The sequence below is a fragment of the Prosopis cineraria genome, unplaced genomic scaffold (genome assembly GCF_029017545.1).
Source record: "Prosopis cineraria cultivar Desert tree isolate PC_DT_omini unplaced genomic scaffold, ASM2901754v1 PC541, whole genome shotgun sequence".
Classification (NCBI taxonomy): Eukaryota; Viridiplantae; Streptophyta; class Magnoliopsida; order Fabales; family Fabaceae; genus Prosopis; species Prosopis cineraria.
In genome coordinates, this window is record NW_026555866.1 from 24,783 (window position 1) to 46,207 (window position 21,425).

Consider the following 21,425-nt stretch of genomic DNA (forward strand, 5'->3'; position numbering starts at 1 on the left):
ATTTAAATTATATCATTTTAAATTCAAATATTTTATTTTTAGCCAATCCAACCTCACATATCTACTCGTTTCTTTTAAGTGAAGTATTTTTCTTGTACCTTGAGACTTTAAGACCTTCTTGAGAGATCAATCCTGATTAGCTACTATGCTTTATTAGTAATCTAGCTTGGAATTAAATTTGAAGCTGAGCCAACTAGGCTACATCAATGAGAAACTCTATTAATAAGACAACAAAGTTAATAACAAGGGGGCTTTGAAAAAATAAAATAAAAGACCAAGGGGTTAATTCAAAATGTTTAAAGATGTGGGGAGTTATGTGTAATTACATAAAAGTTTAAGGGAATTTTATATATTGTAATCTTTATATAATTAGGTGTGTGTGTGTTCCTAGCAAATTGTTCGTTGAATTTAAAAAATACAATTGCTAATGCTAAAGATGTAAAGTCTCAAATATAATAAAAGAATCACCAGACTCTCTTACCTCAATTCACTCAAATGTAATGATGCAAACACTGATATAAAATAACCTTTTACACCCTCATATCTAAACCGATTCATGTGCATATAGTGTAGAAATAGAAGGTGGTGGCATTTTTGTAAATAAAAAAGTGACTGTGATAATATCTATACTAGTTATAATACATGATCGGTGTAGATTCTATTTTGTTTTTAAAACTGATTTTAGAATATACTAACACAGGATAAATGAAGTAGCTAGTGTGTTGTGGCATCATTTTCTCCCCTTGTTATTCCTCATCATCATTTCCTTGTAATCACAAAGTTTAAGTTTAACAAGTGGACCTTTAGTTTCACGTGCAATTTTATACTTCTCTTGCTTCACCTCTGGGTTACACTCTTAGTTTAACAAGGTAGGCGAGCGTGATGAAACTAAAGAAGATGAGACACACATTAGCATGCATCGTGAAGAAGGTGATCATATGTCCTCAACCTCCTGATTTTACAACATGCCTCTAATTAATTTCCCCAGGTGTCACTTAAATGTCCATTTCATTTTCAATGAATTTTAGTTGTTCAATTCTTGTCTTCGAGGATTGACATAGAAGCACATTTCAACTTAACATTGTCGGGACAAATTTAAGTTTCATCAACAGGTGTAGAGTTGCCTTTCTAAGCAGCTGCACGATCTTTTTTGTTTTTGGTAAAGTGATGTACAATCCTCCAAATTTTGGGCTTAGTACAGCACCTTATTTGAGAGCAAATTGGGCATCATTTTGAGTTAAGTATTGGGCATGACATTTCTTATTCCTTTCTTTTTGTTTTTTTAGGCTTTGATTTTTTTTTATATATTTTATAGTATTACATTAGTGTATGCTTTATATACGTATAACAATTTACTGAAAGTGGAAAGTAATTTCTAAATAAACAAGCAAGATTTTAAGCTAACAAGTAATTCAATCCTAATTTTACGTAGTTAAATCTGAAACAATTTATATAGAATAGAATTAACGTTCGTGTATTTGAATTAATAGCCCAGATGGCATGGGGTAGTTTATTACTTTATTTAATACTTTGCGGATTTTTGTTATTTTGTATGTCGTTTTTTTATTTTCTTTTTAATTTTTATGGTTGTATTGTCTTTGGATTGTTTGAATTAATATAATTATCCTTGTTTTGGCAGAAAAAGTACAGCAGAAAGTATGGCCTATTAATTTTGAGTAAAAATTTGATCCCACGCACATGTATAGAGCACTCTCTCTCTCGCGTGCGCGCACCAACAATATGTATAACACCCATACGAACGAATACATACAGGTCCGCACGCGCGAGCGCGCGCGAATATACTACAGATAAATACAGGCCCTTTAGTCAAAGCAGAATAACAAAACGACGTGCACGCTCGGGGATAAGCTGTAGTTCACAACAACGTTGACCATGAGCCTATATAGCATGCATCGGAGAATTATGAACCGTAACACCACACGTGTTGATTAATACGCGTTAGTTCTAGCAAAACGAAGTGTGATTACCAACCAGGCTTCACGTTCGAGTCAATTGGAAAAAAAAAATCTTTTTAAGAGTTATCTCAATTTGAGTCTAACCATGCTTGAATTTAATCCAACCGCATAATCATATTAAAAATCACCACACATGATGTTGCAATCCACACCCTTCCCCTTACCTTTTCTCTTCAACCACAAGTCACCAAAGATTGGTCCTGGAAGGAACAAGGCGTCGTTGAACACAATCCCGTGTCATTTTCCCATCTTTATTTTGCCTCGTCCCACGCTTGACCACTAACCGCTCCCGCATTTAGATTCTTCTTGGATATCCACTTTATTATGTACATTTAACTTTTCCACGTTCTTGACATGTCCATGTGAATTTAACTCAATAATTTAGTTCTCTAGGCTACAAACCCTATCATTTGTACTCACACCTCATCGGGATCAACACCACAAGATTTCGCATCGCTATGAAAGGCTTTTCTTAAGGATCTGATTGTGATGCGTCTGGCATTGTCAAGAAGCAAAAATGTGCCGCTACTCGTCACCACTCTATCCTCACGGCCACAACTACACTATCAATGTTGGAAAGCGATAGAGATTTATATCAGCATTCACTGCCGTACCCAATGCTCACAGTCATGCAGTCACTGTCGGTGCAATTTAATATCACACTTTGCATCATCTCAGGATTTTTTTTAAATAAAAAAAAAAGGCCAATGCAGAATCTCAACAGGATTAAGATAGAGTTTTCTACAAGAAGAACAATTCATCTTTTAATATTCATTAAATTCCTTTTGTATATCTGTCTCTGTCATTTCCTTAGTAACAATCATCAAGACAAGGAGTTACATTCTTAGACAGGAAAACGAGGGGAAGGATGATATACAAACTATACTAGTGTGAAACAAAAATGCCAATAATCACCAAGAGTATTTGGCATATACTCCTCTAATACTGGTAAGCTCTAATGAATAACTAACCTTCTCTCTCATCATCATCTTTTGGTCTTGCAGAACTTGAACCAGGGGCCATCCCAATAACTTGAGTGTGTGTGAACCTTTGTAACTGAATCATGCGTGCATATATCCCATCAGGGTGATTTTTCAACAACTGTGAGTGAGATCCTTGCTCTGCCACTTTCCCATCATCAATCACAGCAATCACACTGGCATTCCTAATAGTCGATAGCCTGTGAGCAACAATAATAGTAGTTTTTCCAGAGCAAGCACGGTCTAGAGCCTCTTGAACAGACCTCTCAGATTCAGCATCAAGAGCACTTGTTGCCTCATCAAGAAGCATAATCTCCGCCTTCCTCACAAAAGCCCGAGCTATTGCTATTCTTTGTTTTTGTCCTCCTGACAGCTGGACTCCTCTTTCCCCAACATAGGTTTTGTATCCATCTGGCAGGGCAGATATGAACTTGTGAGCATTGGCAAGGGTCGCTGCTTCAACTATCTCGGCTTCAGTTGCTGACTCATTCCCATAAGCTATGTTTTCATATATAGAACAGGCAAACAAGCAAGGCTCTTGAGGTACAATGGCAATGTGGCGTCTGAGGGACTTGAGATTGTATTTTCTAATGTCCTTTCCGTCAACCATAACCCGCCCAGAAGTTGGATCATAGAATCTCGGTACAAGTGCAATCACTGAGCTCTTGCCGCAGCCGCTAGGCCCTACAAGGGCAAGAGTTTTACCCGCCCTTGCACGAAGATTGAGATCACGAAAAACTGGCATATCTGGGCGAGTGGGGTAAGAGAAGTCTATGTGCTTGAGTTCAATTTCTCCACGAAGCCGGTCAGGAACAGGAATAGCATCTGGGTCATCTGGCTCAATTTCGGTTCTACGATCAAGAAGTTCAAAGACTGACCTCATGGCTCGACCTCCCTTAATGAAGTCAGGAGCCAGGGTTAAAGTTTCAGCAGCACCATTGGCAGAGACCATAAGGACCATAAAGACTCTGATTGTTTTAGAGAAATCAGAGATTCCATGCTTCACAAGCCAAGAAGCATACCAAAGACCAAGTGCATATGAACCATAAAGTGCAAACTGAGCTATCCCAAATCCACATCCAGAAATTTGTCCCTTCCAAAAGCAACGTCGTAGTGGAGTTTCAAGGTTGGAAGTGAAAAGACCAACGATTTTTGTTTCTGAATTGAAGGCTGCAACAGTTCTTACATTTGCTATAGCCTCCCCTGCAAGTTGTGTGGCCTTGGCATGTGCGGCTTCCAAGTCTCCAGAAAAACCAGTCATGAACATTTTCTATACAAAAATCAACATAATGAGTAATGGCATAACAAATGACTCCCAAAGCATGCAAGGATGGATGAAATGCAACAAACAAACCTGCAAAACAGTGGCTGCAACAACAACGGGGAAGACAGCTATGAGGACAAGTGCAAGGCGCCATTGCAATACAAACCCTGCAGTACAAGCAACTAACATAAGTGCAGTATTCTGCACAATTACTGAAATCCGATCTCCAATGGCTGATCTAACATTGTTGGCATCAAGGGCGAGCCTTGCTGCAACACGGGCACTCTCATTTTCCTCCTGATCAAACCAAGCCATTTCGTTTTTCAGCACAGCAGTAAGCATTTTCTCCCGTACTCGTTTAGTAAGGTTTTCACCAACAATATCCCAAAAGAAGTGTTGCAGTGTATTGAAGAGAAGTGCAGCTGATGAAAGCCCGATCAACAAGTAACAGTACTTTTCTATTTCTCGGATCATGTATCTGTGGTTTGGGTTGTAATAGACACTGAGGACAGCACTAAGGACATAAGCAAAGAATGCACTGAGAGATCCGCAAACAACAGAGCCTATAGAACCAACAAAAGCAAAAAGCCATTCAGGAGAATTCATTTTTGCAAGGCGCCAAAAGGAACTGGCTTGCTCTTTGAAGGCAAGCTTTTCAAGCCTGTAATTTTGGTGTGAAGCATCAAGGGATAGACTAAAATCAGAAGTAGAGAAGTCAGATAGCCTGCGTGAATATGGTGAGCGGCCATAAGAAGAATTCCGAGCAATTATTGGGGAGCTTACAGAATTTCTTGCACTTGAAGGCCTGCAAATAGATTGTCATGTCACTGGATAATATACCCTCAACTTGAGAATATCTAATCTAATAGGATAAAAAGACAAATGTGCTATTGTGATCCTAAAAGCTACCTTGCACTACTCTTTCTGGCATTATTCATAGCAGTTTCATGTGCCATTTCTTGCATCCGGATAAGCTTGGCATAAACTCCATTTTCACCCTTAGCGAAGAGCTCATCATGAGTCCCAATTTCAGAAACACTTCCTTGCTGAAGCACAGCAACAAGGTCAGCTTTGCGAATGGTGGAGAGGCGATGGGCAATTACAAGAGTTGTTCTACCGATCATGAACCGGTCAAGGGCTTCTTGCACCAGCTTTTCAGATTCAGAGTCTAATGCACTTGTTGCCTCATCCAAAAGAAGAATTGCCGGGTTCTTCAGCATTGCCCTTGCTATTGCTATTCTCTGCTTTTGCCCTCCTGAAAGTTGCAATCCTCTCTCTCCCACCTGTCATTCCAAATCACCAAATGTTAGCTTAATTAAAAGTCTGCCTTCTTTCTAGAGTCTTACAAGCTAGCGGACGAAGGGAGGATTCTTTCCTTCAAAAAGATTTGGTAATAAGATTGTCTTTATTAGTAATTTCCGCCTCATCATATATAAAATATAAATCAACATATATTCAGTACTCTGATTATTCTGTGACTCATAATGCGTTTAAGGAGAACGATTCAAAAGTATTTTCCACTATTATAGAGGCCATAAAAAAACGAAGATGATTTTTTGTTTTTAATGTTTAGATACCGCTGGTTAGTTAGTCCACCAGCGGTGGTTTGTCTAGTCACTATTTAAGGAAAGATTTCCAGTGGCTCTAAATTTATTCATGCGCACATGCGTTGTTGGGTGAAGCACGTTACCCTCCTGGTCACTTCCAAACGCAATGCATGACCGGTCACTTCCCTTGGTTTGACTTCTCCAAATTTTGAGAAGAAAAAATTGATAATTGATGGGTTTGGTTCGTTGACAAAACAAATTTATCCAGCCCGATAAAAACTACCAGAAATTTTCAATAAACAACCAATAAAAATATAAACTTCTGGTGAAGATCCCATACTCAGCAATCATCCGCTTTACCCCACAACTGCTAGAAGTAGGAATACCTCTGTTTCCATATAATAGCACTTCCCCACCTCGTTAATTGCGGTGTAAAAATAAAATATTTATGTTCCTTTTTATTGTTTTATAATAATATATTTTAAATTTAAGTATGACTTGCGATCAACGAAACGAAAGGCTTCTTCTACGTCAGATCCTGAAATCAAATTAAGTGATTGATTCACATAAAAACATTGCTGTTTCCGTTCTAATGAAGCATTAAATTAACTGACCTGGGTCTCATAGCCTTCGGGTAGCTTGATAATAAACGAGTGGGCATTAGCTACTCTTGCAGCCTCTTCGATCTCCACCTGGGCAGCATCAGGCCTACCCAACAATATATTTTCTCTGATAGTGGTTGCAAATAATGCAGGCTCTTGGCTTACAAGTCCTATTTGCTGCCTCAGCCACCTCAGCTTCAACGTTTTAATGTCATGTCCATCTAGCAGAACTTGTCCTGTACAGGAGGACCATTCAGCGACTTCTAAACTAATTACTAAATGTCATTCAGAGTACGAGTATTTAAAAAAAAAAAAAACTAGTATTAACATGGGACAAATAAACCATTTTTAAAATAGAATAAATTTATATAACAAAAAGTTTCCCTTTAAAAAACTGACTGATGCGTAAGAATGTGTGGTCAAACTGTGCATTTACTGCAAATCTAATTGACGAGTTTACCTGAAGTGGGGTCATAGAATCTCTCGATGAGAGAGACGACAGTGCTCTTGCCGGAACCACTGCTGCCGACCAACGCGATGGTCTTGCCGGCCGGCACATTCAAAGAGAAATTATCGAGGATCCGAACATCTGGCCTTGACGGGTATGAGAAATCCACATTTTTGAGCTCAACTAACCCAGTCACCGACTCTAATTCCAAACCCGAATCCGTATTACGGTCCACACCCGGTTTGTGATCGATGATTCGGAAAATTTTTGCGGCAGCGACTCTGCCCTTTGTAAATGCAGCGATGCTTGGCACAGATTGCCCCAAACCTCTTTTGGAATTGAAACAGTGAAAAAGGTATATAATTTGATTCGAAGGCGCATTGAAACGAATGGAAATGGAATTTTACGCAGTAGTACTTACAATCCGCCAATCATAACAGCGAACATGGTGGAAATGGCGAGTCCTCCATTCGTGTAGTGGTGCCTGACGAGGTAGCCGCCGTACCATAGCAGGAGCGCATAACAGCAGAAAACGACAAAGTAGGTGGCGCCTAATCCCATGCCCTTTGCGAACCCACTTTTGTAGCCAATCTTTTGGGCTACCTTCAACGCTGAAGAGTAGTCCTGTAATGCTCGACTCTCCCCGACGAAAGCCAGTACCACTCGAATCTGCACGATCGTCTGCAATCCGAACCACACACACCCAGATGCAGAATCAGAGATAATGCTCAGAAGGTTAAAATTTTGTCTGTATCAACATAAATCGGAAGATTGGAAAACAGCAAAAGAAGCATCAATCTGCGTTAATTCCTTCTCTTACCTGTTCCACGATGTTTCCAGCTTTAGAGAGAGCATCTTGGCCTTTGGCGGAGAGCTTGGTCAAGGTGGTGGTGTGGATGCCTCCGATTACAGCTATCATGGGGACTACGGCCAGGGTAACAAGAGCCAATTGCCAAACGGCGGTGAAACCCACCACAAATCCAGAAACAAAAGTCGCCATGTAGTGAATGAAATTGCCCAGCTGCTCATAGAGCAAGAAAATTTGGATTAAACACTCCAGTAGTGAAACCAAATGAAACGAAACAGAGGAAAAATGGTTGAATTCGTTACGGTGTTTGCTTCACCTTCTCGCTAATGGCGTCCTGGACCATGACGGCATCAGTGTTGATGGCAAAAACAACGTCAGATGTTCTAACCTCGGTGTCAAAGTATTGGATGTCCTGGTTTAAGGCAGCGTCCAGGTACTTGATTCTCATCCTCGTTGATTGCCTCTCACCAGTCCACATCCAGCAAGATATCTCTGCAACAAGTAGGAGCTTCTCTAATCACATTCAAACACTAAATAGAAACTCAAACCAGAAAGCCTTAGTCACAGTCTCAGAGAGTAATTCACCTGCCCACGATGATGCCCATATAGCAGCACCCACCACCAGGAAGTAAAATGCGTACTACAAATACCACAAACGCAGAGTTTCAATTCGCATTCACATCAGTATGTATCAGATTATGAATCGTAATCCCATTACCTTGACGACTTCCTGGGTCATCTTGTCCACATTATTGGCATTCGACCCAAAAGAATTAACGAGATCCGCGAAGAACCGGAGAAACAAAGGCAGGGAACAACCGTGCACGATTGCTCCGACCGTTCCTATTGTCATCAGAATGTAATCCAACCCATCGGCAAATCTGAAAAGCTCGCCAAATCCAACAGCCGGAATATTCTCCGGCTTCTCTCCACTACTGCTACTACTTCCACCGCCAGCACTGCCATTAGCGAGACTTCCAACTTCCCTTCTCTCTCCTTCCTGAACCGCCTCCATTGGCTTCGCCTCTCTGTTTTCCTCTGTTTGTGTTGGTGTTGTGTGAGGGTAAGAAATAGGAGCAGGAGAGACGAGCTCAAGGCCTTGCATTTCCGACCATCTCCACTGCTCAATCGTCTTTATCTCAACAGAATCTTGTGACATTTGCAAAATTCCAAAGCTTTTATGAAGGGCTTCTCACTCCCCACACCTCTATTATCTCACTCTCTCTACCTGTCTTTCTGCTTCCAACTTTTCCGCTCTCTGTTTTTTTTTTTTTTTAAATAGTGCTCTCTTCCTTCCTCTAATGATTTTCTCTCTCATTCTCCATTCCTCATCCTTATTCTTGGTCGCGACGGACTATGTTGAATGAGTGGGGAAGCTGTAAGGGTTAGCAGCAGAGGGTTACTGTTCCAGTTCGCTTAATTTTGTAAAAAACACCGAAAGCGACGGATGGTGAGAACCTAGACAGAGAAATTTCGGAGGGATGGGAATGGGAAAGGAAGAAAGAGGATAGGAGAGAGAAAGTTTCGTTTTCATTTCCTCCACCCGACAAAGAACACTGTGAAAACTTGAAGATTGGTTTTTGACTGGAACAAATTCGAAGTATACTCCATAAAAGAACGGATCATTAAATATTGTTTCGCTTTTTTAATTATTCATAAATTTTATTCAAAAATTAAAATTTAATGACTGTCGATTTTCCATTCTTCAGGTTTGGCTTTTACTGCAAGTTAATTCGCTAAAAAGGCGAATTTTGCTTGTCTGAGGCTTTACACTTCTGAATCCGTCTCCATAGAGTGCGCCGGTTTTCTCTGCTCAGAAGCAAGGGAGGCGACCAAAAACAAATTAAAAACAATGTGTAATAATACGCAGAACAACTAAAAATCAATTAAAAAAGACATCAAGAAAAAATAATAATAATACGCAGAACAACTAAAAATCAATTAAAAAAGCAACTTTGCAAGCCTGCTTTGTTTTATCTCTTTTGAAAAACCATTAAAAATGGTAAAAAGACATCAAGGATTGTATTAAACCTAGTCTACTACCTTTAAACAGTTTGAAACCTTGAACGTTGCAGGCATATCACAGATCTCAATTAATATCTAAGCTATCGGTTTCGTTAGAACCTTGTGACATGTCATGAACCCTGAACGTTTAGTTATGCAATGAAAATGAGAGAACCAATGTAATGTTCGACATACGTGTCAAATTAATCGTCGACAAATCTGGGTATGCTCCAAAATTTGATTCTTTACTGAAAAGGACGGCGAAATATACAATTTGTTTAGGGACAACGACTATTTTAAATCAGAATTGATTAAAACTTTCAGTTAATTGATTCATCCAGAGACTGGCAAGCAGCGCTTAAATTAAATTACGCTTTCAATTTAACTAAGAATATAAGGTCATCAAGTCTTCTACTTTATTTAGCTAAAATACTATAACGCGACTGGAGTTCTGACACTGAAAATTCCCCGAAGCTGGAATATATTTTTTGCCCTATTTCGCATAAAAAATTGGTGTCAGTCAATAATTAGATCAATACTTAAGGGAAATTAATGGCAGCTTTTAAAATTTCTTTAGCAGGAAGTTAAATTAAAATATGGGTTGTCACAGGTAAAGGGAAAAAGGTGCATGTTGGATTTCTTTCTCCCTTCACACGCTTGTCGTACAGTTTTTACATACCAGGCTCTGTTCTCTGAAGTGCTCTGTATCCACGGGCACTTGTCGAGCATGGGAAAGAGCTGGCTTGCAAAATGGGGCATCATTAAAAAGATTTAAGATCGACTTTTTTTTTTTTTTAGTTTCTTCTTTTGTGGGGTTACATTTATTTCCATTTTTTTTAGATCTCTGCATTTGGTATGTATATTTTCATGGGGAAACTAGTCCTGAAATTCCTTAGTTAATTGCAGTAAGAAAACAGGTGCAGAAACTTTATTACTTCATGAGAAGGATGTGTCTGATATACTCTTGGGGGCTGAAAATTGAGAAAGTGTCCACGAGTTTAGGGAGGCATTAATGAAAGGGACTGAACTGAAGGACCATGGTGTGGTTCATGAGGAACAAGAAGAATACGTACATTACATATCTGGAAACCTATAAATGGGAGAATAGTAAATACAAATGGATAAAGTAACTTCTGACTCACACTTTCTCTGGGGATTTAACCAGGTTATGACAAGTAATCTTAGAAATATATTGGCCTGCAGCAAGTCATCCACTAATGAAGAAATTTTATCTGCTTACGCTAATCCATTAAAGTAGATTTCAAAGTCAAGGAGAGATGAATTTTGGAGGTGGTTGTACTATGACCATAGCAGGCATGGCATTATTCTACCAATGGATTATATGTTTAATTAAAGGCTAAACCAATTATAGCAGCAAGCGAAGAAAGTTAAATGGTGTTATCAAATACAACAAATACTCAAGCACCCACTCAAGTGCTTCTCTCAAAAGGAGGTATATTGTGACCCCAATTATGCCACTCCTTGTCTTTCTCGCAGTTGATGACCATTTTTTTTCCTGCGTATATTTTAAAGACGTAAGGAGATTATTTGATCTTAATTTGCACGTTATGGTGAAGCTTCCTTCCCCTAGGTAGTTTCACTGTGTAACATCCCAATTTAAATTTTAATAGTTAATTTAGGTTAATAGAAATTTTTTTTTTAAAAAAAAAAAATAATATTTAGAGGTAAGAAAATTAGTAGAAAATGATTATTAAATCTAATTTAGGATATAATTCTAAATAAAAAAAAAATTTAAAAAAAAAATAAATTTATTAAAAAAAAATTAATTAAAAAAAATTAATTATTAAATTATTATTATAATAAAAAAAAAGGGAAAAAGGTATGCCAAAACAAAAAAAAAAAAAAAAAGGAAGAAGAAGAGAAAACGAATTTGCTTTCGGCACCACATGAATAGTAAGTATAAAATAATAATAAAAAAAAAGGGGGGAAGAGAGAGAAGAAGAAAATAATAAAAAAAAAATGTGTGGGACCCACTGAATTTTTATAAAAACTCACCTTCCTTCATTTCCTCATTCATTCTGCGCGCGAGCTGAGGCGGAGAGAAGCGAGTTTCCGGTGCGAAATATCTAAATTTTTAAGGTAAGAGTTTTTAATAGGATATTTAGGGTGTGATTTTAAGCTTTTCAAGACTAAGTAAGTGTTCTAAAAATTTTTCTTAGTCATCCTTCTTATTTAGTTTCTGAGTTTGTAGTGGTAGAAAATTTAAGATCTGGAAGAGGGATGAATTTATGTTGAATAAATATGATTTTTGAGGTTGTCAGTAGTATAATAAATGTTCTAGAGTATAAATTTATTGATGATCTTTGAATCTGTGGCTTATGGATCAAATTCTAAACTAGATCTGAAAATATATGTTGATTTATTGAGGTTTAGATGATTATTTGGGATGAGAAATGAATTATTATGGTTATAGAATTATGATTCTAAGCTAGAGACTCAATTTTTAATTTTTGGGTATTTTAGGTACGAATTTATAAAATAAAAAAAAATTTTGATAATAGAAATTAGTTTAAAATTTGATTTTTAGATTATTAATGTTTATTGATAATTAAAAGAGGAGTTAAAAATTTTACTTAATAGTATTAACTATAGATTTGTATTAAGATTGAGATTAGAAATTATGTTATATTTTTAATTCTATTATTAGAATTATTTTATTAGTTTCAAAAATTGAAACTAATATTTATAAATAATATGTTATTTGTAGATTGTATTACTGGTGAAGATTGTGGAGAGAGAGAAATTTTAAGGAATAATTTATTGAAAAAGCCACAAGGTAACCATGCTTTTAATTTATGATTAGTGTTACTTCTTGTTAATTGGGTGATTATTGAGAAAATTATGAATTTTGTAATATTGTATAATTGTGCAATATTATTATGAATTTGTTTAATTATTGTGGGAGGTGTTGGGAGACTTGCTATTATTGTTGTATTTATGTGCCACGTGGTATGCCCCTATTAGAGCTCAATAGGTGGTTTGTAAGGGCTCGGGCTAATCTACCTTTGGCCGGGTAATTTAGCACCGAGTGAGGGCTACGGCTCGAGGTTAATGGAGGGATATAAGGATGGTTGTTTGTGTTTATTATAATATTTCTTATATTTGTTGGAATTATATTATTTTTAATTCTCACTTAGTAAGCACACACTTAACTGTTTGTATACACTATCATAAATTGGCTTTGGTTACTGGGACTTTTGAGTCTCATTATGTGGTTAACAATTTTCAGGAGAAGAGCCACGAGTGACACGTAGAGGAGTCCCAGAGGCTTAGTGGTATAGATCCACTGTCTCTTTTGGATATTTAATTTATGATTTATAATGTGTTATATTGCCAATATTAGGACTTTTTTATGTTTATTGTCAATTATATGAATATATAAATGTAATCATGCCTTTCAAACTATTTCTATTTTTGGTACAATTTGGATGACTGTAATTTTAATATTTGGTTTATTTTGGATTGGTTAAAATGGCATGATTATAAGGTCAAATAACTGGCTTGTGTTGAAAATTGATTAAATTGCTTATTTTACTTGTTGGGAGTATAAGGATGGACAAATGTAATTTAGTTTACTTGTTGGGAGTATAAGGATGGACAAATGTGATTTAGCCTAATGGCATGTGGGAGGTAAAAATTTATCTGAAATGTTATAGTGTGTGAGTTGAAGCCAATTATAAAATATTTTATATCAAAATTATTGATATAAAAATGTGTTGGGTGGCTGTAACCCAACTATGGTTGAGTTAAATTATTTTAAAAAAAAAAAAAATTTGGTGTGTTACACACTGGCATCCTAACGACTGGACATGTGATCAGAATGCTAATGGACCTGCCTCCCATCTCCTTCACTTGGCTTTTTTACCAAGTTACTATACAACAACAACAATAAACATTTATCTTACTAAATGAATACCAAGTTACTACACATATTAAAAGAAATTATCTAAATGCCGCAAAGTGAAAAATATTTATTAAAATACTGTACCAAAAATCATTCAGATAGAGAACAAATTTAAACTTCAGAAAAAATCATTCTCATCTAAAATAATTTTAAAGTAAGAAATTTTTTTTCATGAAAAGTGAAATTACATTAAGTTTATTTTTATTGATGTGACATTTTATTTTAAATATTTGCTTTTTTTTCTCCTTTGATCGTTTTGTCAAATTCTTCTTCATTTGTTAAGAAATTCCCCAGCTTTCACTTTTCACATGTGGGATTAGAAAATTCATGTGTATGCGTTTTTACTAGCTATGTAAAGGATTGAAGACATAAAGACAATGGTAGTGAGATTAAGGGTAGATATTGCAAGACTTCTCTAGTCTATTCAAAGGTAATTCCTATTCTTTTCATTTTATTTTTATGTTAGCGAGATTGAATATAATGTTATTTGTTTTTATTTACCTAGTTTATTCACGCACTTCTCATTTCTATATTTTTCGTGCTCTCTCATTTATCTCTTATTTAAACTTTAAAATATTTTTTTTTAATCCATTTCTCTACTCTAATTGATTCTGTTAGTGTTATGATCAAAGTTTAAAGTATATTTTCTTCCTTTTATTTATTTGAAACCTGACTTTTCATCTAATTAAAGTACACTTTCTTAATATATTTTTTCAACTTTTATATTGAAATTTATATTTTTTAGTAAAATCTTAATATCTAGTCGTTAATGTTTTGTATGTTCAGTTTCTCTTAATTGTAGATGTAGACATATAGTTAATTTTCACTTTTAATTCATATAACTTAATCATTCATTATTAATTTTTATAAAACCTGATAATTATTTATTATTAATTTTTTATTTAATGCACCACATAATAATTTTTTAATCAGTAACAATTATTTATTCATTATTTTTGTTTAAATGATTACTAAATTATTACACAAATTATATGATGGGACAAGGCGGATGAAGTTGATAAATCATTCTTTTCAAGAACAAGTTTTGGAGGGAGACAAATGATGTATTGAGGAAATCGTTCTTAATTTGATGAATTTTAAAAGTCGTTCTCCCCTGCACGATTTTACATGTAGTATTTTGAAAAATAATTCTCACAATGTAGCATTTTTGTATTTTCTTTTCCATTATATAGTATCTTGGTTAAAAACCTCTCCAAGCACCCTATAGCTGTGTGTCGTCTGGAGATGTTTTCAAATAAATAAACAACTCAATTAGCAATTTTGTGTGCACACATTCTCTCCATTTAAAATTAGTTAATAATATTTAAATGTTACATTTTTTTTTATATTTATTATTATTTAATAGATTGTCTTGATTAAAAACTATTTTTAACCACACCTTTAATTAAGGACATTTAAAAAAATCAAATTAATTACATTTAAAAATAATAAAATCTTATATTTTTAATACATATTTCACAAAAAAAAAAAAAAAATCTCATAATGCGTAACAGATAGAGATAGAGCGTGTTCGTGTTTTCTTAAATGGTGTCCAAATATTGAGATCATCGGACAAGATTGGCAACATTTGAAGAAATCCCTCCATTCCTTTTCACGAGATAACTTGGGTTTTAACGTTTTTATTCAAAAGGCAGTTCACATAATTTATGTAGTTATCGATAATTTTTTTTAAATTACACCTTAAAAATAGTGCTTTTAATTGATTAAAAGAGAAAAAGTGTGTGTAAGACAAAAAAAAACTAAATTAAGGATATTCTTGAGAAGATGAGATAGTTTTAAAGATTAAAGATGATAATCAATTTTATTGTTTTGAAAATATAATTTTGCTCTTCTTGAAAGCTAATAACTACAACTAATTCAAACTATAATAAATAAAGAATAAAACTTAAAAATTACTCTAACCTTATCTTAAACGAAGGATTAAAAATTTTTGTTTTTTTGAGAAAGCTTTCGGAGCTTGGCCTATCTTGAAAATCAGAGGGGTATATATTTTATTTTATAAAAAGGAATAGAAGAAATAATTTGTAATATGTATGGTTTACATTAAAAGCAAGTTAATAGTACGAACAAGGGTTGAGTAGACTAATGATAAGTAAATGTTTGAAAATCCCAAGTTCTGAAGATGGCCAAATAATCCACCATGGCTTATTATTGTCCGAACTCTCAACAACCGTCCATGACTCTAACCTACCGACTAATTTTAAACTAATGTCTCAAATCAGACGCAACTTTTGGGCTTAATAATAATTCATTCTCAACCTCTTTCTGCCGTGTTTCTTCCCTCTCTCTCTCTCTAAAAAAAGAGGTGCCCGTTTATGTCAAATAATATCATAATTTGGCAGTTGAGAATGGCAGATCTTATCAGAAAGATTTTGGATTTTATAGCCAAATTTCTACCAACAGACATGCATGGACAACTTAGTGACTAGCTGATGATATATGTTTAACCTATATCGAATATCTCAGTGTAAGCCTTTAAAAAAAATCAGATAAAAGAGTAAGATTTAATTCAAATAACAAAAAAATGCAGGAGATTCTTTCATGCATTGTACAGAATTCACACCACCCTAATTTACAATTCCGGTCAATCCGCGTCCCAGTCATTTTTGGCGGCCATAAAAAATGCAACGAACAGATAAATTATTCAGTTTTAAAGAACATAGCATCCTTCTCATATAATAATAATAATAATAACAACAATAACAACAACAACAACGTAGTATCCTGGGCCAAAAAAAAAAAACGAAGTATCAAATTTCAAATCTAACAAATAATCACTAACACTGAAAAAAATATCACCGCATTGATCAATAAATAAGTGATCAAACAAATAAGTAAAAGAATATCCCAGCTGGTAGTGAGCTGCATTTATAAACCCACCAAGCACCAATGGCTCATAAAAAAGGAGGTAATTAATTTAAATCCAGATACAAAAGATATTGACCTCGCTATTCAGATATTAAATCTATCTGCTGCGCAAAATAAAGCACTTGGATATAAAAAGAAGATAAATAGAGTTTGCAAAAGATGAATCACATTATTAACAACTCATTTCATTCCATTTGTCAGGATTCGCCAAAATGCTTCGTGTCGAAGCACGAATGAATGATCAGTCTCATGAGATATTCCCTTTAGTGGGTGTATCAAAACATTTCCAGGGTGGTTATAATTATAATAGTTTATATACCAATGCTAATGCATGAACTTGTTCTATACTGCATCAATAATTTAATTAAGCAGAAAAGAATATCGCCCACTCCATTGTGATTATTAGCCTTTTGGGTCTTGTTTTCAAATAACGTTTAGATGGTGGAATCCTACAGAGAAGAATCACAGAAAGCGATCTTGGTTTCCTATAACAGGTATCCTTAAAGGCAGCAAGCCTAGCACACAGAATGAAACCAACTATTTAGTTGTATTATTGATCCTTAAGAAGAAATTCATAGTGGCGTCCACCAAGATATGTGTGTGTGTGTCTGTCTGCTCTTACATGCGCTTTTAATTATAAGAAGTGTTTTGTGCATAAAAAATTTGTTGCAGCCACATGGTTAGGTCATCTTTATTTAGATTCTTGAAGCGTACAGATGATATTTTTTCTGCTGTTACACACGCAGACACGTAAGTGGTTGAAGGAACTGATGATGGTTAATTAATATGAGCATCTGCTTTCTTTTATTTCTTAACAAGATACGAAACTATCCTGAAATTAGAAAAATTAGTTGAAGTGGGGCTGTGAAATAATTAGAGAAGAAAATTTAGGCTTGACTTTTAATGAGGTATCAGTATTTTTGGCAGAGGAATTAAGTATTTCAAGCAACAATCAACCAGGAAAGAATGCGAGAGGAAGGGGTAAAGGTAAAATTTCAAAAAGAAACCTTTTTTTAAAAAAAGAAAGAAAGACTAGTCCTTTCTGTGCTGGTGACGGTGAAGAGTGAGAGGAACAAAATAATTTTGAGAATGACCGATGGTGGGAAAAACCCATTGAAGGGATAATGGTTGTAATCCAGAGAAAGAATAGTGGAGGGTGAAATGGTGTTGATGGGCCCATATATAATGTGTGTAGTGTTAGATGAAAGTTGACCTCTGGGAAGGACTAAAATGACAAAAAGGGAGCAATGGGTGGCGTGGTCTAATGATGAAAAATTATTTGTTGCATAGTGGGGAATTGGTTTGGAATCCATGTGTTCATGTTAGTGATAATAATATATATGCATGTGTGTGTACTTACTGTGAATTATCATCATCACTTTGGCATCTCCTTCTCTCCTTTACTTCCCATGCTTCAGGGCCCATTTCCTTTTTGTCCCTTTCACTGTTTTGTTTTGCCCTTTCCCCTTTCTTTTTCTACTTGGTGGCTTGTATTCCATTTTCCTGCCCCTTCTTTGATTCGCCTCTGCTTTATTAGGTTTTAACTGTTTAAGTACATGTCCTTCTTTATTTTCCAGGGTGTGCGAAGCCCTTTTTCTTTTTGACAAAGCATCACACGCTACCAAATTTTGATTGTACAGCAATTACATGAAGAGTGGGCCAACCCCACAAGAAACTCTTCCCTGTAATTTCAATTGTCCGTACATGTATTAGCTGGCTCATTTTCCGTTGATCTTTTTACTTTTGGTCCAAATCTTCTGTTTTTATTTTACCTTAATCCCCTTTTCACTTAAGTATAAATAGGATACCTATTTGCTAAGAAAAAGCCTTGCTATTCCATCACCAAACAGAAAGTTCCATGGATTACATTTCACTGAAGAATCACTTGTTAGCGATGTCTTGAGAGTAGATTCACCAAAGAAAAAAGGAGAGGTGTTTACCAAAAGAAGAAAAGAATATGACCTTTGGTTATGTATTTGTGTGATTTTTTTTCCCTCCCTCACGCAAGTGTCCCTCGGATATAGTCATCTCATAGGAAAACTATTTGCTCACTAGAAATACAAGAAAGTTCGTTTCTTTTGAAGCTATCCGTTTGTTATGTGTCGAACATTGCAGCTAGTAGCCCAAAATTTTCAAGCAATATCACTGTCAAAATTCAGTGTAGGATAAAGTATTGCACTGATTTCTGATTATTTTTATTTGCTCTCCCAATTCCTTTCTCAAGTCTATGGTCATGCAAAAGTAGGAATATGTAACTTCTACGAGATATCAAAGTCCTCACCAGAAAAACAAGGTCTGGCTCTCAATTATATGACAGCCTTGGCATCCATATAATTCGGTGAAATTTCAAAATCACGCGACATCAACAGAGATGAAATGAGGGCCAGATCTTGGAAATGTTGATCACAAGAAAAAAAGATTATTATGTGAAAATGACGTTTAAGAATCACACAAAAACAAAAGTGATAGCAGTAATGGACCAGGCTAGTACTTTTCATTGCTCATTGATAGATCTCGCCAAGATGGCAACCTTGCAGGATCATTATAATGGAAATCCACATTTGGATTTTCTGGGTCATTTTCTGATTGCCAGTGCTGAAAGTGATCAGGAAGAACCTGTAGGCGCATGAATCAACCTTGGTGGATATGCAGTTTTGGCTTTTCACATTGGGTGAGAAGTCGTAGCCAGCCCTATACGAAACAGAGCACTGATTGAAGAGACTGAAGGAAAATGGCCTCACTTGTTACGTTTCTTCAACTATGATTGAAGACTTGAAGTACCTCTGTCCTGCGAAAACTACTTTTAGACTGTATGTTAATAGGGAAAGAAGTAAACAAAGTTAGTTAATGCCTAGTCTGATTTCTAAACTCGGTCTTCTAAATAATCTCCTTTATTTCATGTATAAAACGTTCACACTTGATGGTTTCTTTCTTTTTCTAGGTTTCCAAGGAATTAAGAGAGCACAAGTTAACTTTGACACAGACTAGCTAAGAAGCCAGAAAGGGTTAAATTTCCAAATGTTACTTGAGAAGGTGGTACCTTTCACGAAGAGGCAAACAAGTCAAAGGTTAGAACTGGTAGAATTGGGCACAGAACAAGTTAGTTATAAGTCGAATTGACAATTAAATTGGCGGGGCCACGAAAAGCTGAAAAGATTGGGTCGTGGAAAAATTTCCCAATAGGCTCGCTGAAAGAGAAGAGAAAAGAAGGTGCATGTGCTGGAATTGAATTATTGAACTACACAAGCTACAGGGATATGTAAAAACAGCATCTTTATGTCAAAATCTTGATACGGGTAGGAAATCTGTTCACGATCATTTAGACCACTAGAGACCTCACAGGCTCACCTCACTGCTAGCCTCAGCAATCAACTTGTGACATTATTATCCTCCATTTTTGAAATCTGAACTGTACCTGGGAAAAAGATAAGGATAGATTACTAGACTGCGGAGAAAATAATTTGTTTTGGTACAAGGAAATATTTAAATGGAAAGACAAGGTCAAGGAAAACAGTTATTGGGAGGGAAAGTAAAACGTTAATATTGTGAGAGCACGGAATAAACCAAGATTTTTTTATTCCTTCCACAAGTCGAAGCATGACCTCTCCCATGATAAATTATTGTATGAACGTGCACTACATTATTTATACTTTGTCCAGTAAAAACATACCAGGTTATACTGGTTTTTTTCAAATAAAAGTTTATATTTCATTATCTTTAATAATTTTATTTTTAGAATACAGTGCTCTTTTAATTCTTGTCTCCCCTCTCTGTATCATTGTTTTAATTAGAATTAATTTATATTTATAATTATATTATATAACATATTTTTAATGAAAATCATGGATCACGTTATGTATCAGTCTATGCAAGAATTTCTCTCTCTCCTCTGGATCTCTATAAAGGCAAGTTCATTCCCAGACTTGAGGTTTATCCAAGGAGAATTTAGGTCTGGGCAAAGATGTTCAGCCTGATTTTTTTCATTTCCCTATATGATTTTTTTTAATAAGCCCTGTATGAAAATCTGACCAGAAGAGAAGACTAAAAGAATTGGGAGATCCAGAATTTAATGTGTCTTGATTGGCCCCAAAAAAAAGGTCTAATGTATATATGGATTGAAAAGAGGCTGGCGCAATCGATCTCAGCCAGACAATTGTTGCAAGATCTTTGTGGTCCTTTACTGTAGAGCAATCTTTTTTTTTTTTTTTCTCCCGTTGAGATGGGTGGGGGGTTCATAATTGAATAGGACTGTCAGTGGGTCTCTTTGGCCTACTACACCCAGGGATTGATTCCAAGCACCGCAGAGAAAGAGGAAAAACAAAGAAAGGGCCATAAAGTCCCAAGCATTTAAACTTGTCCGTATGCATTCAAACTTAAAAAGGGAAGCGTTAGCAAAGGGACAAGAGATAACAAGTTTTCTGAAACGGGGCTGGTTCTGAAACGCATATGCGTATATATTTATGTCTTTGGTTTTCCTACTCTGCCATTGTTGGAGATGCAGAATGTTTTTCATAATGGTGAGAGAATAGCCAAGGTTGTCTCAAACTGTCAGGGCATGATTGCTTGCTTGCTAAAGAAGGGCTATATTCCAGAATAGAAGCCAGTAATACCAAGCCGCAGCGTGCCTTCTCTGCCACTCCGCCTTTCAATGTACAGTGTTCTCCGACAAGGCACCTGCTTTTTTGTTTTGTTCACTATTGTTCCTCTTGTTAGGCTAGAGTACATTCTTCCCTTGTGTTTACTTTCCACCCTTTTCATTTTCATAGATCTGTTTTTGTGCTGGAATATTATTTCACTTTTGAACCAAACCAATGGACCCGTTATATTTTTCATAGAATTGGTATTTCTCATTTTTATCACAAGGCTTACTGGGGACTGAGCCACTTTCTTGCCAAGAACACATGTGACATATCTGAGATTCCAATGGACCCAACACCCAAATTAAAGAAAAGCCTGAGGCCCTAAGCTGGGGACAAAAAGGT

At 35.8% G+C, this 21,425-nt stretch overlaps 1 protein-coding gene and 1 long non-coding RNA gene across 2 annotated transcripts; one reads left to right on the plus strand and one right to left on the minus strand.

The window, feature by feature from the left end:
- Positions 1 to 2,713: 2,713 nt before the first annotated feature.
- LOC129297498 (ABC transporter B family member 1-like) lies at positions 2,714 to 9,053 on the minus strand. The gene is made up of 10 exons (XM_054935830.1): positions 8,344 to 9,053; positions 8,211 to 8,265; positions 7,942 to 8,117; positions 7,638 to 7,838; positions 7,239 to 7,498; positions 6,830 to 7,146; positions 6,382 to 6,605; positions 5,130 to 5,503; positions 4,311 to 5,025; positions 2,714 to 4,226 (listed from the first exon to the last, which is right to left on the minus strand). Exons 1-10 carry the CDS (start codon positions 8,782 to 8,784, stop codon positions 2,943 to 2,945), a joined length of 4,047 nt encoding a protein of 1,348 aa, XP_054791805.1. The 5' UTR covers positions 8,785 to 9,053; the 3' UTR covers positions 2,714 to 2,942.
- Positions 9,054 to 11,684: 2,631 nt separating this feature from the next.
- On the plus strand, positions 11,685 to 14,024 carry LOC129297495 (uncharacterized). Its single transcript, XR_008590206.1, has 3 exons — positions 11,685 to 11,729; positions 12,880 to 12,925; positions 13,903 to 14,024. It is a non-coding gene; the product is annotated as an uncharacterized LOC129297495 (long non-coding RNA).
- Positions 14,025 to 21,425: the final 7,401 nt, after the last annotated feature.

Coding starts and splice junctions, on each gene's coding strand:
- LOC129297498 (XM_054935830.1), bottom strand. CDS start 8,784: ATGTCACAAGATTCTGTTGAGATAAAGACGATTGAGCAGTGGAGATGG. Junction 7,499..7,637: donor CTGGAAACATCGTGGAACAG/GTAAGAGAAGGA, acceptor TTCGGATTGCAG/ACGATCGTGCAGATTCGAGT. Junction 6,606..6,829: donor ATTCTATGACCCCACTTCAG/GTAAACTCGTCA, acceptor CCTCCTGTACAG/GACAAGTTCTGCTAGATGGA.